We start from the raw sequence: 17,396 nt of genomic DNA, 5'->3' as shown, positions 1-17,396 counted from the left end.
AAAAGGTTCAGCGCACTGTCAAGTGGGTCTAGATGACCCCTCTCCCAATAGTAAAGTGCCTAGGATAGCACAAGGGTTACGTGTTGGATAAGCGAATAGAGCAGGACAAGCTACTTGACACAGTGGTGACAGGACAAAGCGCTTCTCTGAGATTCAGCGGGGAGGGGGGACGTTCCGGAGACGCAACAAAGTCCATGTGAAGTACCTCACGGTTGTGAGACGGACTCCCCACACAACGCAACGAAGATCCACCGCAGATGGACCAGTGTAAACTCAGGGTTCGATTTCTCTTTTTAGAGAGTGAAATTCCCATCAGTCTCAAAAAACAATTGCTCATAGATTAAATAGAAAACAAGGAGAAATCGAGTTGTACACATCCCTGGTGAGCACATGGACTCTATCTGAGAACTGGACTGAGTTGATGTGACATCACCTATAGAATACGATTTACTTCTGGCTCCGACCAAATAAAGCCAATTCCGTCGCAATTTTTTGTGTGACACACATGCTGCCATGTGGGAGCCAGTCCACGTCAGTAAGCAGTGATTGGTTGAGTAAATGTTACCGTGGCAATCACTCTAGCCAATCAGGAGTGAGCTTGTTGAAAGTCCACACCCTTTCCACAGAAAGCACAAATGTTTTGAACATGGGACGTTAGGGCCAGCAGGCACCACAAACCTTCATCAAGCCTTTTGATTATTTTCTTTATTTATCTTTTGGATAAATTACAGTAAAGAAAAAAAAAATGTTAAAAAAATACAATTTTAACAATTGTTTAAAAAAAATAGAAGGAATAACAGCTGTTTATTTCTCTATAGAAGTCTACGGAATTCCAGCTTGGAGCCAGTGGGAAACCCAAGGGGGAGGAGTCACTCAGTCCAGTTCTCATATACCGTCAATGAGTGAGCACAACAAAACACACAACAAAAAAGAACTTCATTGACACTATTTATTCACCACCACTGTGTGTATGCACGTGTGTCTGTGTGTGCGTTTGTGTGTGTGTTTGTGTGTGTCAAACCCTCTCCATGTTATGCCTTTTTATAACATTATGCAACACATCTGTGTATGCCTTTCTGGTATGATTGCAAAACCATTATTATTCTGCTGGATTATTATAGTCCCCTGTGCTGTACATGATCATATATTCTGCTAGTAAAAACACACAACAGGCCAAAAAAAGTGGTCTCTTTGCTGCATACAACAAGCCGCAGTGTTTGTAAACGGTGAAACTTAACAATCAAATAAGAACATTGTTGCTTGGTGTGAACAATTTTTGAGGCTGAAGCACTCCCCTCGTCCTCCTTCAGAAGAATACTTGGTTTTAGAGCACTTGGTATTATGAGACTGAATGATATGAGATGTAAAAACTAGCCAATGGCTACACAGTTTCCAGAAAAGTATATTGTGTATATATTTATATATATATATATATATAGTTATATATAAATTTATTAGCGTTTGAAATAGCACAGTAAACACATCGCACAGATGAGAGAAACCACTGAGTGTGTCTGATTGTTTATGTATAGGCCAATGGCATTCAAGGGAAGTACGTCCTGAACACTTCCTGTGCAGTCAGCTCACAAAGGATCTTAACAACTATTAGTTAGTACATTAAAAAAGTAAACAATCACTTCTGGCATTTCATTTATAACCTACACATGAGGTCCATGACTTCTTTCTTCTGCTTGTAATCTCATTGTTTACTAAAGAGGCAAGAAATCCCTGCTTTTGGCCACATGTTCCTGTCTGTTAATGTGAGCTGGAAAAGTTTCGATCTGCACACTTGAACCACACGGAAGAACAGAAACAAAAAGGAAAAAAAATGAAAGAAAAGAGAAGTTATATTAAGACAGTAAAGTTTAAAACCAGAGATACAGAATTTATAGTACTGCACATAATCACTGCTTGTCCTTGTTTCCTTACAACCTCATGTTTTCCATATTTTGTAACACCTGTACATCACCTGCTCTCACTTTTTCATCAATTGCCTAATTGTCTCTCGCTCAGTCCCCGCCCACCCCCCCAACAGTCTCTGTACAGCTGGCGTAGTGATGAGCTTACAAATAGCTAAAGGGCTCCGTGTGACGTTGGTTGTCGTTTGTACAGAAACATCAGATCTTCTTTTTCTTTATGTAAACAGGCACACACAGATTTGTAGAGGCTAACTCTTCCGTTAGGAGAAATCCTCCCTTCTCGTCAGAACCACATTAACTCCTGCTTTCTTCTCTGTTTTTCAGCTCATTTCTTCTGCTCCTGGATATCATCTTTGACAATTAGTTTCAGCCCTGGTCTCAGTCCTGCTGAGAGATATAAGGCCTTGGATTGCTCCTTGGATATCTAGAAGTTTACAGCTACACAGTATTCATTTCTTCTTTCCCGGGTCCACAGTCACTGCCGAGGCTTTGTCACAGTCTGCCACTCGAGAAAATGAAGTTTAATCAAGATTGCTGTTGTCCAGGTTGCATTTAGCTCAGTTTTATTTCACAGTTTCCAGCCTCGCTGCTGGTGGCCTAACATTGGAATTCATGCTGTCTCTGACAGGTCCACATGGAATGAACTAGCAAATCCTTTTGCGGGCTGAAAAGACAGAAAACAAAAAAACAAAACACTTGTTAAGATAAATGACTCATTCCCCCTGTGGTTTTTTAGTGACACAATTATTTTGAATGATCATCTTTTGAAGGATGTGTGCCACAAAGGACTCTGTGGGAAGTTATTTACACCATAAATGCTGGCTATCAGGCTCACCTAGAAAAAAAAAACATGTCAACCTATGAGAATAAATTGTAACATTTGGTGTCTACTTAATATGTGCACGGCAAATACAGAGCGCTGTAATAGCTTCATCAATTATCTATAAAAGGCTCATTTAACATTTATAAATCATTTTTCAAAGCAAAGCTGATGAACTGAGCTTTTCCACTGCAAAGTTTTAACTTACACTAGCCCTTATGGGTAATAAAGCTTTTATTTTTACAAAAGTAAGAGCACCAAAATATTAACCAAAACATTGCGATATCATTTTAGCTCATAACTCAATTTGAAAAGACGAAGAAACTGAAAATGAAAAAGCATGAACCTATGAGTTTTGGTTGAGCAAACAGGGTGAGAATTAATTCTGACCCTACGATTCAGACCCACAGACAGCTATATATGGAGCCAGACATGCTGTAGCACCTAAGGACTAAATAGCAATTATTTTTCACACAGAACGGGTGTGCAGGAGGGAGATTGGTTGACTCACTTAAGTAACAAACATGAAAGAAAGCAGGTTATTGTGCTCATCATTTACCTGAAGGACAGCCCGCAGGCCAGCATGCAGGATCATGGAGGATGGTGGTTAACATGGGGGTGACTTGACTGGAAATGACTTCTCTACTGAATATGAATATCATATCCATTCTCTGCTCTAAGAGCTCATGGAATATTCATGTGATGGTAGAGCTTGGAAAGCAATTTAAAGAAGCAAGAAATGTCCTCTTCTTAATTCACTTTTTTTTTTCAAAAGTCCTTTCAGCTTCTTTAGTCACGCAGATCACAATTTCTATTACATTGGGTATCAATATGTTTTATTCAACCAAGATCAATCAATTTGGCTCTGCAAAATGTTTAATGCATTTTCATGCACCTTTCACAAATCTTGTGTGCATGACTTTTTCAAGCCCTACTGTCTGACAGACCCCCCCCCCCCCATCATTATCTATATGCTATTGATCCACAAGAAAGCAAAAATACATTTTCAAGTTCTTGTTGCTGCCAAATGGACTTCAATCTTGATGCATATGAAGGACATTGAGAATAAGGAGCAGGAAAGAGGCCTCACGCTTGCCTTTAACAACCAGAAGACTGGGAAATTTTTTATCCTGAAACCATTTTCAGTTTTTCTCAAAAGCTTTGTAACACTTTTTTTTATTGTCCTACCATTTCTAGACCAAATTGCAGCAGAGAAGTCACTTTTGTTTTGGCAAATGAAATAATGTATGTGCCAGTTATGTTTTCTGAAGTGTGCAGTTGCTGGTACAAAATACATACTTTTGTTAATGCTCTTTCTGTAATGATGGCTTAAAGGCCGTGTCACACAGCCACTACGTCCATTTTACGCATTTTCCACGTATGAAATGTCGGTCTTTTGTGATAAATACAGTACAGACCAAAAGTTTGGACACACCTTCTCATTCAAATGAATGGGAAGGTGTGTCCAAACATTTGGTCTGTACTGTACGTCTGTACTGCGTTCATCATTCGTTGATGTGCGCAGATGTCTGTCCATGGTTTCAGCTGACGGGTCTATACAAGAATTTAGTCTTGAGCTGTAAAAAATTTTAGGTCGGTTGAGAATTACGCAGTTTATACGTATTTTACGCAGTTTATAGATAATTATTTCGTAAATCTTACGCAATTGTGCGTAATTTTTGCGAGGTGCATTTGCAAAATTGTAGCTTTCCATGACTGTTCCATGTATGTCTAATGGACTTTTCACGCATGAACCACCAATGTATAAATTTTATTGCACTCATATCACATTCAAATTACGTAATTGAAACACAAATCATTAATGACTTGCAGACAAACAACGCAAAATTCCCCCATGTTTCATGTTCTACATTCATTTACGTGATTTTTGCGTGGTTTATTTGTCCTTATACCATGGTCCAGGTGAATTCTCAATTCTGATTGGCTGCTGGGTTTACATTAGAAGTAATAATGTACAGTGATAATGTTCTGAATCACTGCGCGGGCTTCTTTAAAACAAACTTTTGCATCATCGTCTGGACAAAAACAAGCAGTAAGAGGTGGACTTTCTCTCTAAACTGATGCTTTATTTAACCCATCAGGACGATCAGCACAGATATATCGCTTTACTTTGCGGCCGCAGCCGAGATCAGAGGTCGGAGCGACGTACCTTAGAATAAATAGTCCGCTTCTTGTGAAAAATGATTTTGATTCAAACCGAAAAAATAACAAGAATAAAGGACTAAAAAGTGATTAAAGATTTCTTTCTTTTGTAAGTGACCGTGGTATAAGCGGGTAAATGGCCTTCAAAGTGTGCATTATCAGAATTAATGCACTTTGTGTGTTAATTTCTGATAATGCACACTTCGTTGGCAATTAACCCTTACTTTTTCCATGGTTCGTTTATGATGATCAGAAAGTTAACATAAAACCACAAGGTTTCTCACGTATATTCAGGTCTGACCAAATTTTATCTGTTTGAATATGCGCCAAATGTGGCTGTGCGACACGGCCTTAAGATAGACAATTTTTAAGGGAAAAATTGTGAGGAAGAAAAAAAGGAAAGTAAATGAAGGGGGCCACAGCAAATTGACATTAGTCCAGTGATTTATGTTTATTTTAGAACATTTGACATAATTACAAGCAGCATTTGGGGTAATGGTGGGGTCAGGAATTTGGAATGGGGGATTTTGAGGTTAGGAGGTCAGCAAAATAATGCAGTTTACATTTAATAACAAACATAAAATTTAACAAAAGAACAAAAACAAAAAAGGATTAAATATAACAAAAACGTAAAGCTTTTTTTAAACAAATGTAAATAATCAATATGAAAAGTCCAAATTGAAAATTAAGAGGCAAAGTCCCGCCCCCGCCTTTAGTATCTATACTGGACCAGCCCAAAATCGTACGGTCCAAGTGAAGTTTCATACTGATACTCACAGAGAAAGGTGGGTTTGTACGGTAGGGTCCCCCTATCATACTCTTTCCTCTCTAGCGTGCTGGAGCTGTACTGCTGCTGCTGCTGCTGCTGATGAAGGTGATGGGGAAGGCTGTGGTGTGACTGTGATCTTTGGCCGTCCTTGCCAAAGGTCGAAAATGACCTATCGTTGGACGAGGCGGTGGAGGAGGTCATGGTGAGTTGGTCGGAGAGATCGACGGAGGAAGATACCTCAGTGTTTGGCAGTGTGGCATCCATGCCAGGGACATGGAGGTTGCTGCGGTAGTCTGGACCCTGACGTCCATCTGATGGCACAAAGGATGGCATCCAGCAGCGGTCAGAGTGACCCAGCGCCTTGCACTCCTCTGTGCAGTTGGAGAACAGATCTGCAGCTTTCAGAGAGAGGGCAGGAAGGCAGGAAGAGATGGAGGCGGCAAACAGTCATGGAAGATTACAGAGATGAGAGAGGAAATAAGTGAAAGGGAAGGCAGAAAATGGTATTGGAAGAGGAAAGGGGGAATGGAGGAAGAGATAACAGCGAGAGGGAACACAAGTTAGCAATCATTTGTTGGTGTCACAGGCAGAAAAAGTGCAGTAAAAGCTATTCATCAAAGAGACAGTGCCAAAGCTGATGAAGAGGATTGTTTGTTTTCCTCCTCATCCCATTCATCCTCCAAGAAATGTTCAGTCAAAGTGTTATGTTCTCACAAAAACATGGACACCCCCACAGACACCCACATCCCACATCAGCATTCTCACACTCTGCATTGATTTTCTTTTTTTTTAAATGCCAGGAGCTGAATGTGAATCCATATCCCATCATCTTTACACAAAAAAATGACAATCATCTTCAGAGATGCACCTCAAAAACCAACACCAGCGTTCACTTGCCGCCGCTTCTCACTTTGGTGTCAATCATCAACATGCAAGCTGGCTGTGTGTGTAACTGAGACTCAGACAGTCCAAGGAACATTAACTCCTTCAAAAAAGATCAATTACCATCAGGAATTATATATTAGAATATGAAAGGCAAAGACACTACACAATCCTAAAAGAAAGGCTTTTGGATCGTGTAAAAAAAGAAAAATGACTGTGACAGAAATAAACTCAGTCATCATATAATGATAATGAGACCCTGCAGCTATTATCTGCATGTGCCAGCTGCATTTGTAGCTTGAAGGTTTTCAGTGGAGTTACATGAAGGTTGATTAACACATATAGAAATAATCTCAGCAAGAAGAAGAAGGGTTAACAAAAACAGCGGGCAAAGGCACATTCTTGTGACAACAGTTTCCACTTAGCATAACTAGCAGAACTCTGCGGCCATCTGGATATGAATCTGGCAGTGGAAATATACAGCGGTTCACCTTTTGCAGTCTTGTTGTTTCACAGATTTTTTTCAATGCAAGTTTGCATGTTTTTTTGATTCTGTTTTTTAACAGCGATGTTCTGTGCCCTGATTGGCTGTTGAGCTTGTTAATCAACCTCCCCCCCTTGCCATGTCTACTGTACAGAGACGCGGCTTGTGTAGTTTGCCACATTTCCATAAATCTTCAATCACAATGGGATCTTTGTTTCTATAATACTGGACTCTTTTTTTCTATGAACTCTGAGAGATTAGACAAAATAGAAAAGTGTAAAAATGTTAATTTATGTCTGAAAAAAATGTATGAAGTGTGTAGTGAGGGGTTTCTACATCCTACTTTGCAGATGTCACCTTATGTAAGTTATTTATAGTATGTTACCTCTGCAATAAGCCTGGGACAACTATATTCTAGAATAAATATTTAATTTTCTTTTCAAGTAAACCTCACACTAAAGAACTAAATATTATTTTACTACAATATGTTTTTCTAATCTTTCAACATCCAGCATAGAGTAAAGGCCCGTACACACCGGGACGAATATTCGCCAGGCGTTATTCGCCAGCGTTTTTCGCCACGTTTTTTGTGTTCACACCCAGGCGATTTTCGCTGACGATGAGTGGAGTGAACATGCAATTTCATTCCCTGACATTAGATGGCGCTTAATGTAAACGGAAATACTCCTGTACACAAGGTGGCGCTGCGCAACTTTACGCTTCTTAAAGTCGCTTTTCGCTCAGAAGAAGAGAGCAAGTATTTACGCGCTTGTCAGAATCAAACAAAGAAAACATGAATATTTCAAGCACCAGTTACTCCAACTGGTGCTTGGTTCGGGGATATTTTAGAATGTCCGTCATTATTTCTCCGCGGCAGTGTAGACGCTACTTGGCGTCTATCTTCTTCGCTGGTATGTGTGCTCAGCAAGGCAGTTTTGTGTTTGAGCGCCCCAAAGTTGTGTTTTACTTTAACTTCAGAAGCTCCAGTCACTTGTGCAAAAGCGCCATTCTCATTGGTCGAATAGATTTCGACGCGAGGCGTCAAAAAAAAAAAAACGAACCCGAGGCGTATTTTTTTTTTGACGCTTTGACGCGTGGCGTTTTTTTGCGTCGGTGTGCACACTCTCATTGGTGCCCTTTGTTTAGTCACGAGGTGTTAAACGTCGGCGAAATTCGTCCCGGTGTGAACGGGCCTTAAGAGTCAAAAGCTTATTTTGCATGCATGCAAATTCTTAAAAGTAACTTTACTAAATTGCATTCATCTTTTTCTGTTATGTCCCTCCTGGGTCACAGGGCTGCTGGAGCCTATCTCGGCCACTTATGGCCGTTCGCCAGTCTGTCGCAGGGTCACATATCAGACACCAATGCACACTAGGTCCCCTATTGATGTTTTGCTTCAGGTCCTCCCGCCAGGGCTTAAGCTGGTGGCTTTCTGGCTGTAAGGCAAGACTGCTAACCACTGTGCCACCATGCAGCCCCTTTACTGAAATACCCCTTTTTTTTCATGGTTTCACAAATATTGCTATAAAAATGTTGACACATCCAGGAAGTCTCATTTTAGAGAGACGATTCTGAAACTATTTCCTGCATCCCATGGAAGGTCAGTGGGCACTCCTGCAACAATTCAAGACGCTTATGAAAGTCTTCATCTTGTTTTTTTGTTACCAACAGTCAAAGATCAGAGACGCAACTCTGAGCATGCACACCTCAGAATAAAGACAGAAGTGAGCAGGAAAAAGTATGCACTTTTAAGACAAAAATAATTCTAATTAAAATCGGTTTCACAAAGCAATAATACATATACAACTTTGGCTTAACTCTGCTTCAAAACAAGCGCATTATCAAGTGCATGAGAGATGTAATCTAGCCTACCTTCAAATTCCACATGGAAAAGTGTCATCACTTTTTCAAGAGCTACCACTGGGGCTGCTTCTTCTGTATTTGTGTGCCTTGAACAGATCTAATGTTGCTGTTAATTGAGGCCCCACAGAGAGTGAGACAGGCAACACGCCTGCACATTGGCCAGAGAGCCAGAAGAGACACAAGGCTCGCAGACAGAGCGAGGTCCAGACAGGCCGGGGGAGTCGCCGATTTCACAGACAGAGACAGCAGGTGGGAGAAGACTCCAGGAACCGTACGGAAGGAGAGCGGAGACCTGGACAGTCGCAGATGGAAAAAGCAGTGGCCAGAAAGAAAAACAGAGGGAGGTTCAAGCCTCACAGATGGAAACCAGAGAGGGGTTGACAGTAGCGGGGCAGTTCGGGGGAGGAATTTAATTTGGATGAAGAAAAGTTCAAAATATCCAATTAGACATTCGCTTTTGGAAACTCCAAACCTATCCGACAGACATTTTCTCCACATCCCTCCAGCTGTCCCCTCTCTCAGTTTCTAAGGAACACCAAGAAGAGTACAGAAAGCAAGACATGCAGTCGTATCGTTTTAATACGTAATCAAGTACTCATTGAAAAGTCACAGGGGCAGCTGAAAAAAAGGCAAACAGCCATGCACTAAAGTCTGACATCTGCCTCAACATTCACGGTATGATTCAACAAACTGCAAAGACCTTGGATTCCTGTTAAGTTTGTTTAACTATCAGGACTGAGCCTCACAGAAGGATAGCAAACCAGTGCTTTTTGCTGCCAAATTTAGCAGTTTTGCATTCCCTTTTTATAAAAAAAAAAACCTGTAATCTGTGCAAATAAGTGGTTTGAATTCCCTACTGTGGCACCTCTACAATACATCTGGTTATTTCTAGTTATGTTCATTTTGTATTTACCCTTTAGCCTTTCAATGGACTTTCCAAGAATTAATTTCGTCTTCTGACTTTAAGAGCGTTGACCTCAGGCCTTCCAATCATCTCAGGTGTTATGTTTTTTTTTCTTTGAGGAAAAAAGGTTTTTTAATGTTCAGGTTTCCAGCCTGATCAAGCACCAAAGGCTTGTGCTTCTCAGAAGACGGCACACTGGGAAGATGCAAAGTGAGCATTTTAATGTCAAGCAGCCACATTATCATGCTGCTGAGATGACGTGTGAGTATAGCGTGAAATTGTCTCTGTTTACCTTAGATCGGGCTTGAGGAGAGTCACAACTCATTTCCGCTGCTGGTTTGCTCTCTAAAAATGTGAAGTGTAAAGACATGTTTGCTAACAGGAGAAAAACATCTCACTTAACGTGAGGGTATGTAAATGTAGTCAAGAAAAACAGACAGAAAGGCCGTGCACACATGACACCCAGTCACTGTTGATCCCCAAGATGCACCTTTTCCATCCTCAGGCAGGAAGCACAACAATGCAAACGGTGACTGGCAGTGACAGCGCCTGCTCGCAGCTCTGTCACTGTGACCTCAACATGCAGGAACACACAGATCCATGCTGCTCCTCTACATGCACACACAAACACACGGAGGCAGACCACGTTTCACCGTGCAAACCCAGCATACATGCTACTGAGCAATCAGTGTTCCTGTTCCCTTCTCCACTTCCTTTTTCCCATTGAAGCTCTGCATGTTGCCGACATCCCATGTCGGTGTGATTAGTCTAATTGTGCAGCCTGACAAACTTCCAGCAAAATGAGCGGAACGGATTCTGGGAACATGAGATCATTCTTTGGAGACTCTTTCAACTACAAATGCTGTGCTGTGCTCAGACTTGCAGGATCTTCATGCACCCGTTCACCTCTTTGTCCCTCTTTCTCAACTGGTCCGTCTCTTTCTCTTTCCTTCTTGCTTTTATTATTTTGTCACCTTTAATCCTCCCTGCTCATCTTTCTCTCATTTCATTCTTTTTTTCCTGTCCTCCGAAAACAGAACAGTCCTGCTCCCCCAGGTGAGAGTGTCTTCTGTCCAAGCCTCTGTTTTTCATCTTGTCCTCCACAGCTCCAGAGAGAGCCCCGACATAAAACATCAATATTTGGACAGCAGTGCAGGACGACAGGGAGAGCCTTAGCCTTCTTACACGGCCGAGGATGAAACAAGGCAACCACAGACCCCCCAAGACCGGAGCAGCAGAAGGGTTTGCGCTATGTTCCATTAAGAAAAATATGCTGACTTTTGTTTTTCATACTAAATTTTTAAACAAGCTCAGCAAAATACTTGTACACTGAAGAAGAGTCAATGATGTCCACTTGATAAATATCACCCCTTCTTTTATGTTAAGGCAAACCCATTGCATTGAGTGTAATTATTTGTCTGCAATTTTTCTGCAAATCCAGTTAGTTATAGCACATACAAAACAATTTGTCATCACAAAACCTTATTTAAGGGGAATTACTTTTATTGCTTGAGGTTATAAGTAACTTTGTGGTTTTTTTAATTGTGGCTGTCAAGAGTTACACTGATTAAATGATGATAAAGTCAATAGCATTGATGCATATGAGACACTGTTGTTATGATATGACAGTGGTATTTGTTTGTCTTTAAAAACTTAGGCATATACATGTTTTCTTCCAAAGGTGAGATCATATCGCTCCATTTGAACATTTTGACTTGTTTGACCAACACCAGCTGGTTTCTGCAGATATTTTGCATTGTTTGGATGATATAAAAAATATAAAATATGGTACTGATCAAAAAAATTAACTCTGCTTGGCTTAAGAACACAGGTCTTGTTTTAACCCTCCTATTATCCTTGGGGTCAATTTGACCCCAATTCAGTGTTCGTCATTAAAAAATAATAGTTTCATGACTTTTCCTAATTTGATGGGGACAAATGATTAAGCATTAAAATATCATGATGATAGTTTTTCAATGTGCTAAACACACATTGCATACATTGGTGTTCCTCGGGGGTCAATTTGACCCCAGGCTGATTTAGCCGTGTAAAACTTGTCTTCCTGTGTGTGTGACCTAACATCCCCACACCTGCAGGTGCAGAGTTGATACACAACAGGGGGGTGGGGAAAACAACTATTCCCACGAGAACTTTGATATTTCTCGTGGTGTGGTGTGAAATCCTGCCAAAATGAGGAAGCCAATGTAGGCTTGTGAAATGATCACATCCAAGTCTTTCCACCAACACATGCCTCCCTTCTAAAGTTATCATCTCAAGTATTTATGTCAATTTTCAATTGATGGTTATATATTTTATGTTTTATATATATATATATATATATATATATATATATATATATATATATATATATATATATATATATATATATATATATATATATATATATATATATATATATTATAGTGTTGAACTGTAACACTTGAAGGTCACTTTACTTTGCTGAACGTCACTTTGCTGCTGCCGCAGACAACAGAATTTCCCCATCGTGGGATAAAGTTTTATGTCATCTCATCTCTCAAATGAAGAGCTCAAATAATGACTTTGTCTTCAACATGGCTGACTGTGTCTCTGGTGGGTTACACTCTTAGCAAGAAATATGTCTGCAAGGAGTATGCACAAACTCTCTGCACATCCTGTGTACAGTAGTGCAGACTAAAAGCTCGACTCTTGGCCATAAAGAACTGTTCCATGTTCTGACTATCTGACTTATGTTCTCATTGTGATTCTCTTTTTCACACAAAAAAACATTAAAAAAGGACAAAAAAAATAAAAAGTCCCTAAGTCTACCACTGCCACTCTGTCCCAAGCCCAGATAACAAAAGAGGAGGGGCAAGTGAGACTTTATGGGGACCAACCACAAACATGTCACAAAAAAGGAGATAAAAATAAGTACCGTAAATTCCGGACTACAAAGCGCTCCCGATTATTAGCCGCACCCACCCATTTTCACGTGTTTAACTAATTTTATACATACACAAGCCGCGTCGGGGTACAAGCCGCATGAAATAGGCAACATTGTCATCCTGACGGATCACTTCCTGACTCAGAGTGTAAGTGTGATTTATTAGCACACAGTGGGTGGAGTCATTTTTGCCTCAGGCTCATGTCTTTGAGTCTATCTGCATCTGCCAAACAGTATGCAACTCTATTCTGTTCACAAGTTCCTCAGTTATGGTTTTTATTTTTATTATTTTTTTTTAACTTATTGACAATCTAGGTATCATACATAAAATTACAAACAGTAACCATATAATCAACATTACATCCCTCAGTTATGATGAGGAAATTTACATCCCCGATCCCCCATTTCCCATGAGTCTTAGGGGCTAAAGGCGGGGCCAACGCCCGGCTCGCCATTCTGTTGTACGTGTTTAAGAATGAGTATCAGCAGTGCATGGAGGGGTGAACGGGTAAAGCTCTCCTTCCGCTTGTGTCGCGGCAGCGTTATGGGAGTAACAGGGTTGTTTAAAAAACACGCTAGTAAAATAAAGCAGCGACGACTGAAAAGCGCGCGCCTCAGCGCGATACGCGCGCCTCCTCGCGGCGCGTGGGTCAGAAGTTTCCTTCCACAACAAACACTTGCTCCGCGGACGCCTCGAGTAAGCCCTGGCTGCAGCCTGCAGAATGGCTCGACGCCTCCGCGCTCCCGCGCGCTCCTTGTCTCCCCTTCCTATCTACTCCGACAGCTCTGGCCAGCGCGGCTACAGGGAGGAGCGCTTCGTCCCCATTGCGCCGGTGGACGGAGCAAATCGTGTCTGTGCAGAGCAATCGGGCTTAATACTGTACGTTTTGTGTATGAGGGGCGGATGCGTTGTTACGTGTGGGAGCCTTCAGACTGCCATCGGCCCCGCAGCTCACACGACACGCAGTCTCCAGCTCACACGGAGGCTGTGAGCGTTTCAATGCAAATCTCTGCTCAGTCCTTAGAAACCGTTAACACGACCACGTCAATTTGTGTTTCCAGTCGTGTCCCGACAAAATAAAGGCTGATATTATTGCCACATATTTACGTGCAGCCAGCCGAGTCACTATGACTCAGAGGTAAATGCACTCCTGAGCATGCGCTGTTCTCTCCGTCACGCAGCTGACCGGCTTTTCCAAACCCGTTGGTGATTTTTTCACGCTGCTTTTAACGATTGCTTTTAACTTGAAAGCTTCATCATATTGTAGCGGCGATCACGTGCACGTTGGGTCTAATGGCACCAAAGGATTCTGGGATGCGGCTGGACATGCGTGTTTCGTTTTGTTGAACCATGACTGAAGTGTCTAAGACCTGAAGTCAGGTCCATGCTGTTTGGCTGCTTAGAGGTGTGTTGAAAAACAAATGACTTGTGATTGATGTTAGAGAATTCAAACCATTCACTGTGTCCAAAAATACGTACACGGCGGCCGCCAATAAAATCCAATAATTAGCCGCGTCACTGAATAAGCCGCAGGACTGTAAGCGCAGGAAAAAAGTAGCGGCTTGTAGTCCGGAAATTACGGTAAATGAATATGTTCATAAAAGGAAAGGGGGTCACTAACATCTGCCAATATGTTTTATTCTGTGAGAGTCATGAATGTGCACCCCATAATTAGAAAAGATTTGGATGAAACTTTTTCAGCATCCACTAACTCTAAGACTGAAAGTTTAACCTGATGGTGGCGCTACAGCAAAGGTCATGAAATCACCAAAACCAATAGGGTTCATGCTCTTGTGGTCATTAATGTATTCAGTACATTTGAAAAGATTTGTATGAAAACTTTTCAGATACATTCATTCTAATTTAAACGTTTGGCCTGATGGTGGCGCTAGAGAACAGGTCAACCCACTGATCTGTTTCATTACCAAGGGGTTATTTATGTATTCAACAAATAAACAACGTGCCTGACACAAAAAAAAGTGTGTTAACAATTTTATGTAAATCGTTTTCTGAAAGCAAATATCCCTGGGGTCAAATTGACCCCAAGGGTGAAATGTGTGAGTAATATTTGAGGATAATACGAGGGTTAAAGGGCGTAAGAGTGGAAGCAAACAATGGCGGTTAGATTAAAATGTTCAGGATGAGTTAGGGGGAGGTTTAGTTTAGATAGATATAAATAACTTCCAGATAAATCTGGAAATAAATGTGGTTGTGGTCGTGACAAATGAGATTTCACATGGAGACATCCTTCCTGGGATCAGTGTTTTGCTGGAATCTTTCGGGCAGACTGCAGCAGATGTTTGCCAACTTTAATCCAGGACAAGAGTTATGACGTGTATTTCTTTTGAGCAAAGCATGTTCATGACCGCTGCACGCACCCAGGCAGTCATGGCAGGGATTTGTGTCTGTGGAGCTGACTTACATACACTCCCATTTTCAGGAACCTCTTTTTTTTGACAAAACTGGGAATACATCTTTTTTTCTTTTTTTTTTTAAGCTAGTGTTTTCATCAAACTCAATCCATACGTGGGTAAATCTGAAGAACACTCGTGTCCCTTTTTTCTTCCATTTCGTGGTTGGGGTAATATTCCGTCCATTGAAAAAAGCACTCTCTATTGTATTCCGGAGAACGTTCATCAGGACGCTCAACAATACATTACACAGTATTGGTAATTACAACAGTGAAGCTTATTGTGGCTGCCGTTTATTCCCACACTAAAAAACCTGAACTAAAGAGCTCATGTGGAACATTTTGTGAATTTGTTTGCATCCATGAGAAATTTGTCAGAAAAACATGCTATTTAAGGCTGCTGTCGGAGCGTTTTTAGCTTTAATCATCATGTGATTTGTATCAAACAGCTCACATATGAAGGACATCTATTAGTGCAGTTTTATATATTTCTGTGTTCTGTTGAGACACACTCAGCTCTTTAAACATTACTATCTGCTAGTAGTTTATGGAGGCTTGAGTAACATCTGTTACATAATATTTGGTTTTATTCTGAAATATTTCATTACTCCTGGTTAATGCTTTCAAAAGATTTTTCCCCACATTTCTATTTGCTGATTTGTTTATGTCCCTCGATGTTAAACGAAATATTCTGAGTTTCTTCTAATTTAATATTAAATCATAACAAAGCGAATCGTCGGAAAATTAGTCAAACATCTGTGAGCATATTGCCAATCGTTGCGTCTTTTAAAATGTGGACTTTGTTCTAGGTGTTAAAAAATAGTCACAGCATTCAATAATATGCCTCAAATTTCAGCATTTTAATAAATAAACTGCTCTTGCAACACATTCCTTCTCCCATCATCCCTTTGGAGCTTTTTTGAAATCAACAAAATAAACAAATGCAGAAACTGTTGAAAAAAATGAAACACCTGTTGACAGCAACAGCGGGATCCTGACAGATCCCAATAAATGTGACCGGTTGCTTCCAATACTGTAAAAAGGTCACAGCCGTAAATTATGTTTTACTTTTTTACAGAAAAAAGGATGAATATTTACAATATTTATGACTTTCGGACGTCTTTCAAATGTTCTTTTTCATGTGGAATGTCCAGCAATACTCATAAATCTGTGTCTCTGCACCGACCAGCTCTCCGTTTTCCTGGTTTCCATGGCACCAAAGGAGAGTCTATCAAAAGCTTTCCCACTAAATTCCTCTGACAGCTCTCTGACATGGAAAAAACCGCAACAAAGTGTACGCCACTAATTCATAATCAGCCGTCTTATACACAGTTACCACGGTTATTTAATTGTCCCATTTGTCATGGCTGTTGTTCTCCCCAAAACAAACGCCATGATAATGATCGTTTCTAGTTTCCTAGCCGTCATGCGGCCTTCCACAGCTGACTGAATGTATCTGATGGGCCATTTTCTCCACCCGGAGAACACTTTATCTGCTTATATCTGTCACCTCCATTTTCTTTGCTTGCTCAGTGCTGCTACTTAACTTTGCCTGTGCAATGAGGGAAAAAATGTGGAATTTGAAGATGGGGGAGTTAAGGTGTGGCACTCACTTAGGGAAGCTTTGGCTGCTCACTTCAGACAGGAATGCTTTCAGGAAAACCATTTGCCTGCTTTATTTCAAAGCATCCCAGACTCTTTGATTTAAAACATCGGCGGTAGAGATATTTACGAAAGTGTCAGCTGAGCGGCCAAGCGGGAAGGCACGGCAGGTGTAGTTGATGACATGCCAACTAGAAATGCTTTCCCCCTGATTTGAAATATTCCCAAGTGGAGCTAAAGGGAAAATATGCCACGAGTTCTCGTGTGGAAACCTCGTCTCTGACCCTCCTTTGATAATTGCTATGCAAAGAATCAGAAAATGAATTACTGATCAGCCGAGTGTGTGCAGAGCCAACGTGAGGGAGAGACAGAATGAAGGATGAAACCCTAACACAACCCTGGGAGGAGAGGGTGTCAGACAGACTTGGGCACTTCTGCATAGAAAGTGCAAGCATGCATATATTCATATCAGATATACGTGAGGATGTGCATGTACACACCCTGCTGGCTTTTCCAGACTCAACTAAAAATGGCCCCAGTTTTGCATTTTGGCTTCTTGCTTCTTACTTCAGAACACGCTGTTCTTCAGAACAATACAAAGCTCACCTCAGCAACTGCAACAGCAGATAACCACTGGGCAAAAACTAACAACAATG

At 41.0% G+C, this 17,396-nt stretch overlaps 1 protein-coding gene across 4 annotated transcripts in view; it reads right to left on the bottom strand.

The window, feature by feature from the left end:
* Positions 1–935: 935 nt before the first annotated feature.
* The window catches only part of pcdh10a (protocadherin 10a), a 29,234-nt gene continuing 12,773 nt past the window's right edge, over positions 936–17,396 (bottom strand). Inside the window, exons 4-5 of one of the 4 annotated variants that reach the window (XM_011480446.4) lie at positions 5,680–6,069; positions 936–2,583 (exon numbers count right to left, since the gene is read on the bottom strand). In XM_011480446.4, the coding sequence (XP_011478748.1) occupies positions 2,564–2,583; positions 5,680–6,069 (410 nt within the window). In that variant the 3' untranslated portion in view covers positions 936–2,563. The remainder of the gene's footprint in view (positions 2,584–5,679; positions 6,070–17,396) is intronic. The other 3 variants (XM_011480449.4, XM_011480444.4, XM_078954485.1) reach the window with 3 other exon arrangements.

Source organism: Oryzias latipes, chromosome 1, assembly GCF_053564925.1.
Source record: "Oryzias latipes strain Hd-rR chromosome 1, Olatipes_Hd-rR_3.1".
NCBI lineage: Eukaryota > Metazoa > Chordata > Actinopteri > Beloniformes > Adrianichthyidae > Oryzias > Oryzias latipes.
The sequence above is the reverse complement of the archived record's forward strand: the minus strand, read 5'-3'. Positions and strand labels throughout refer to the sequence as shown.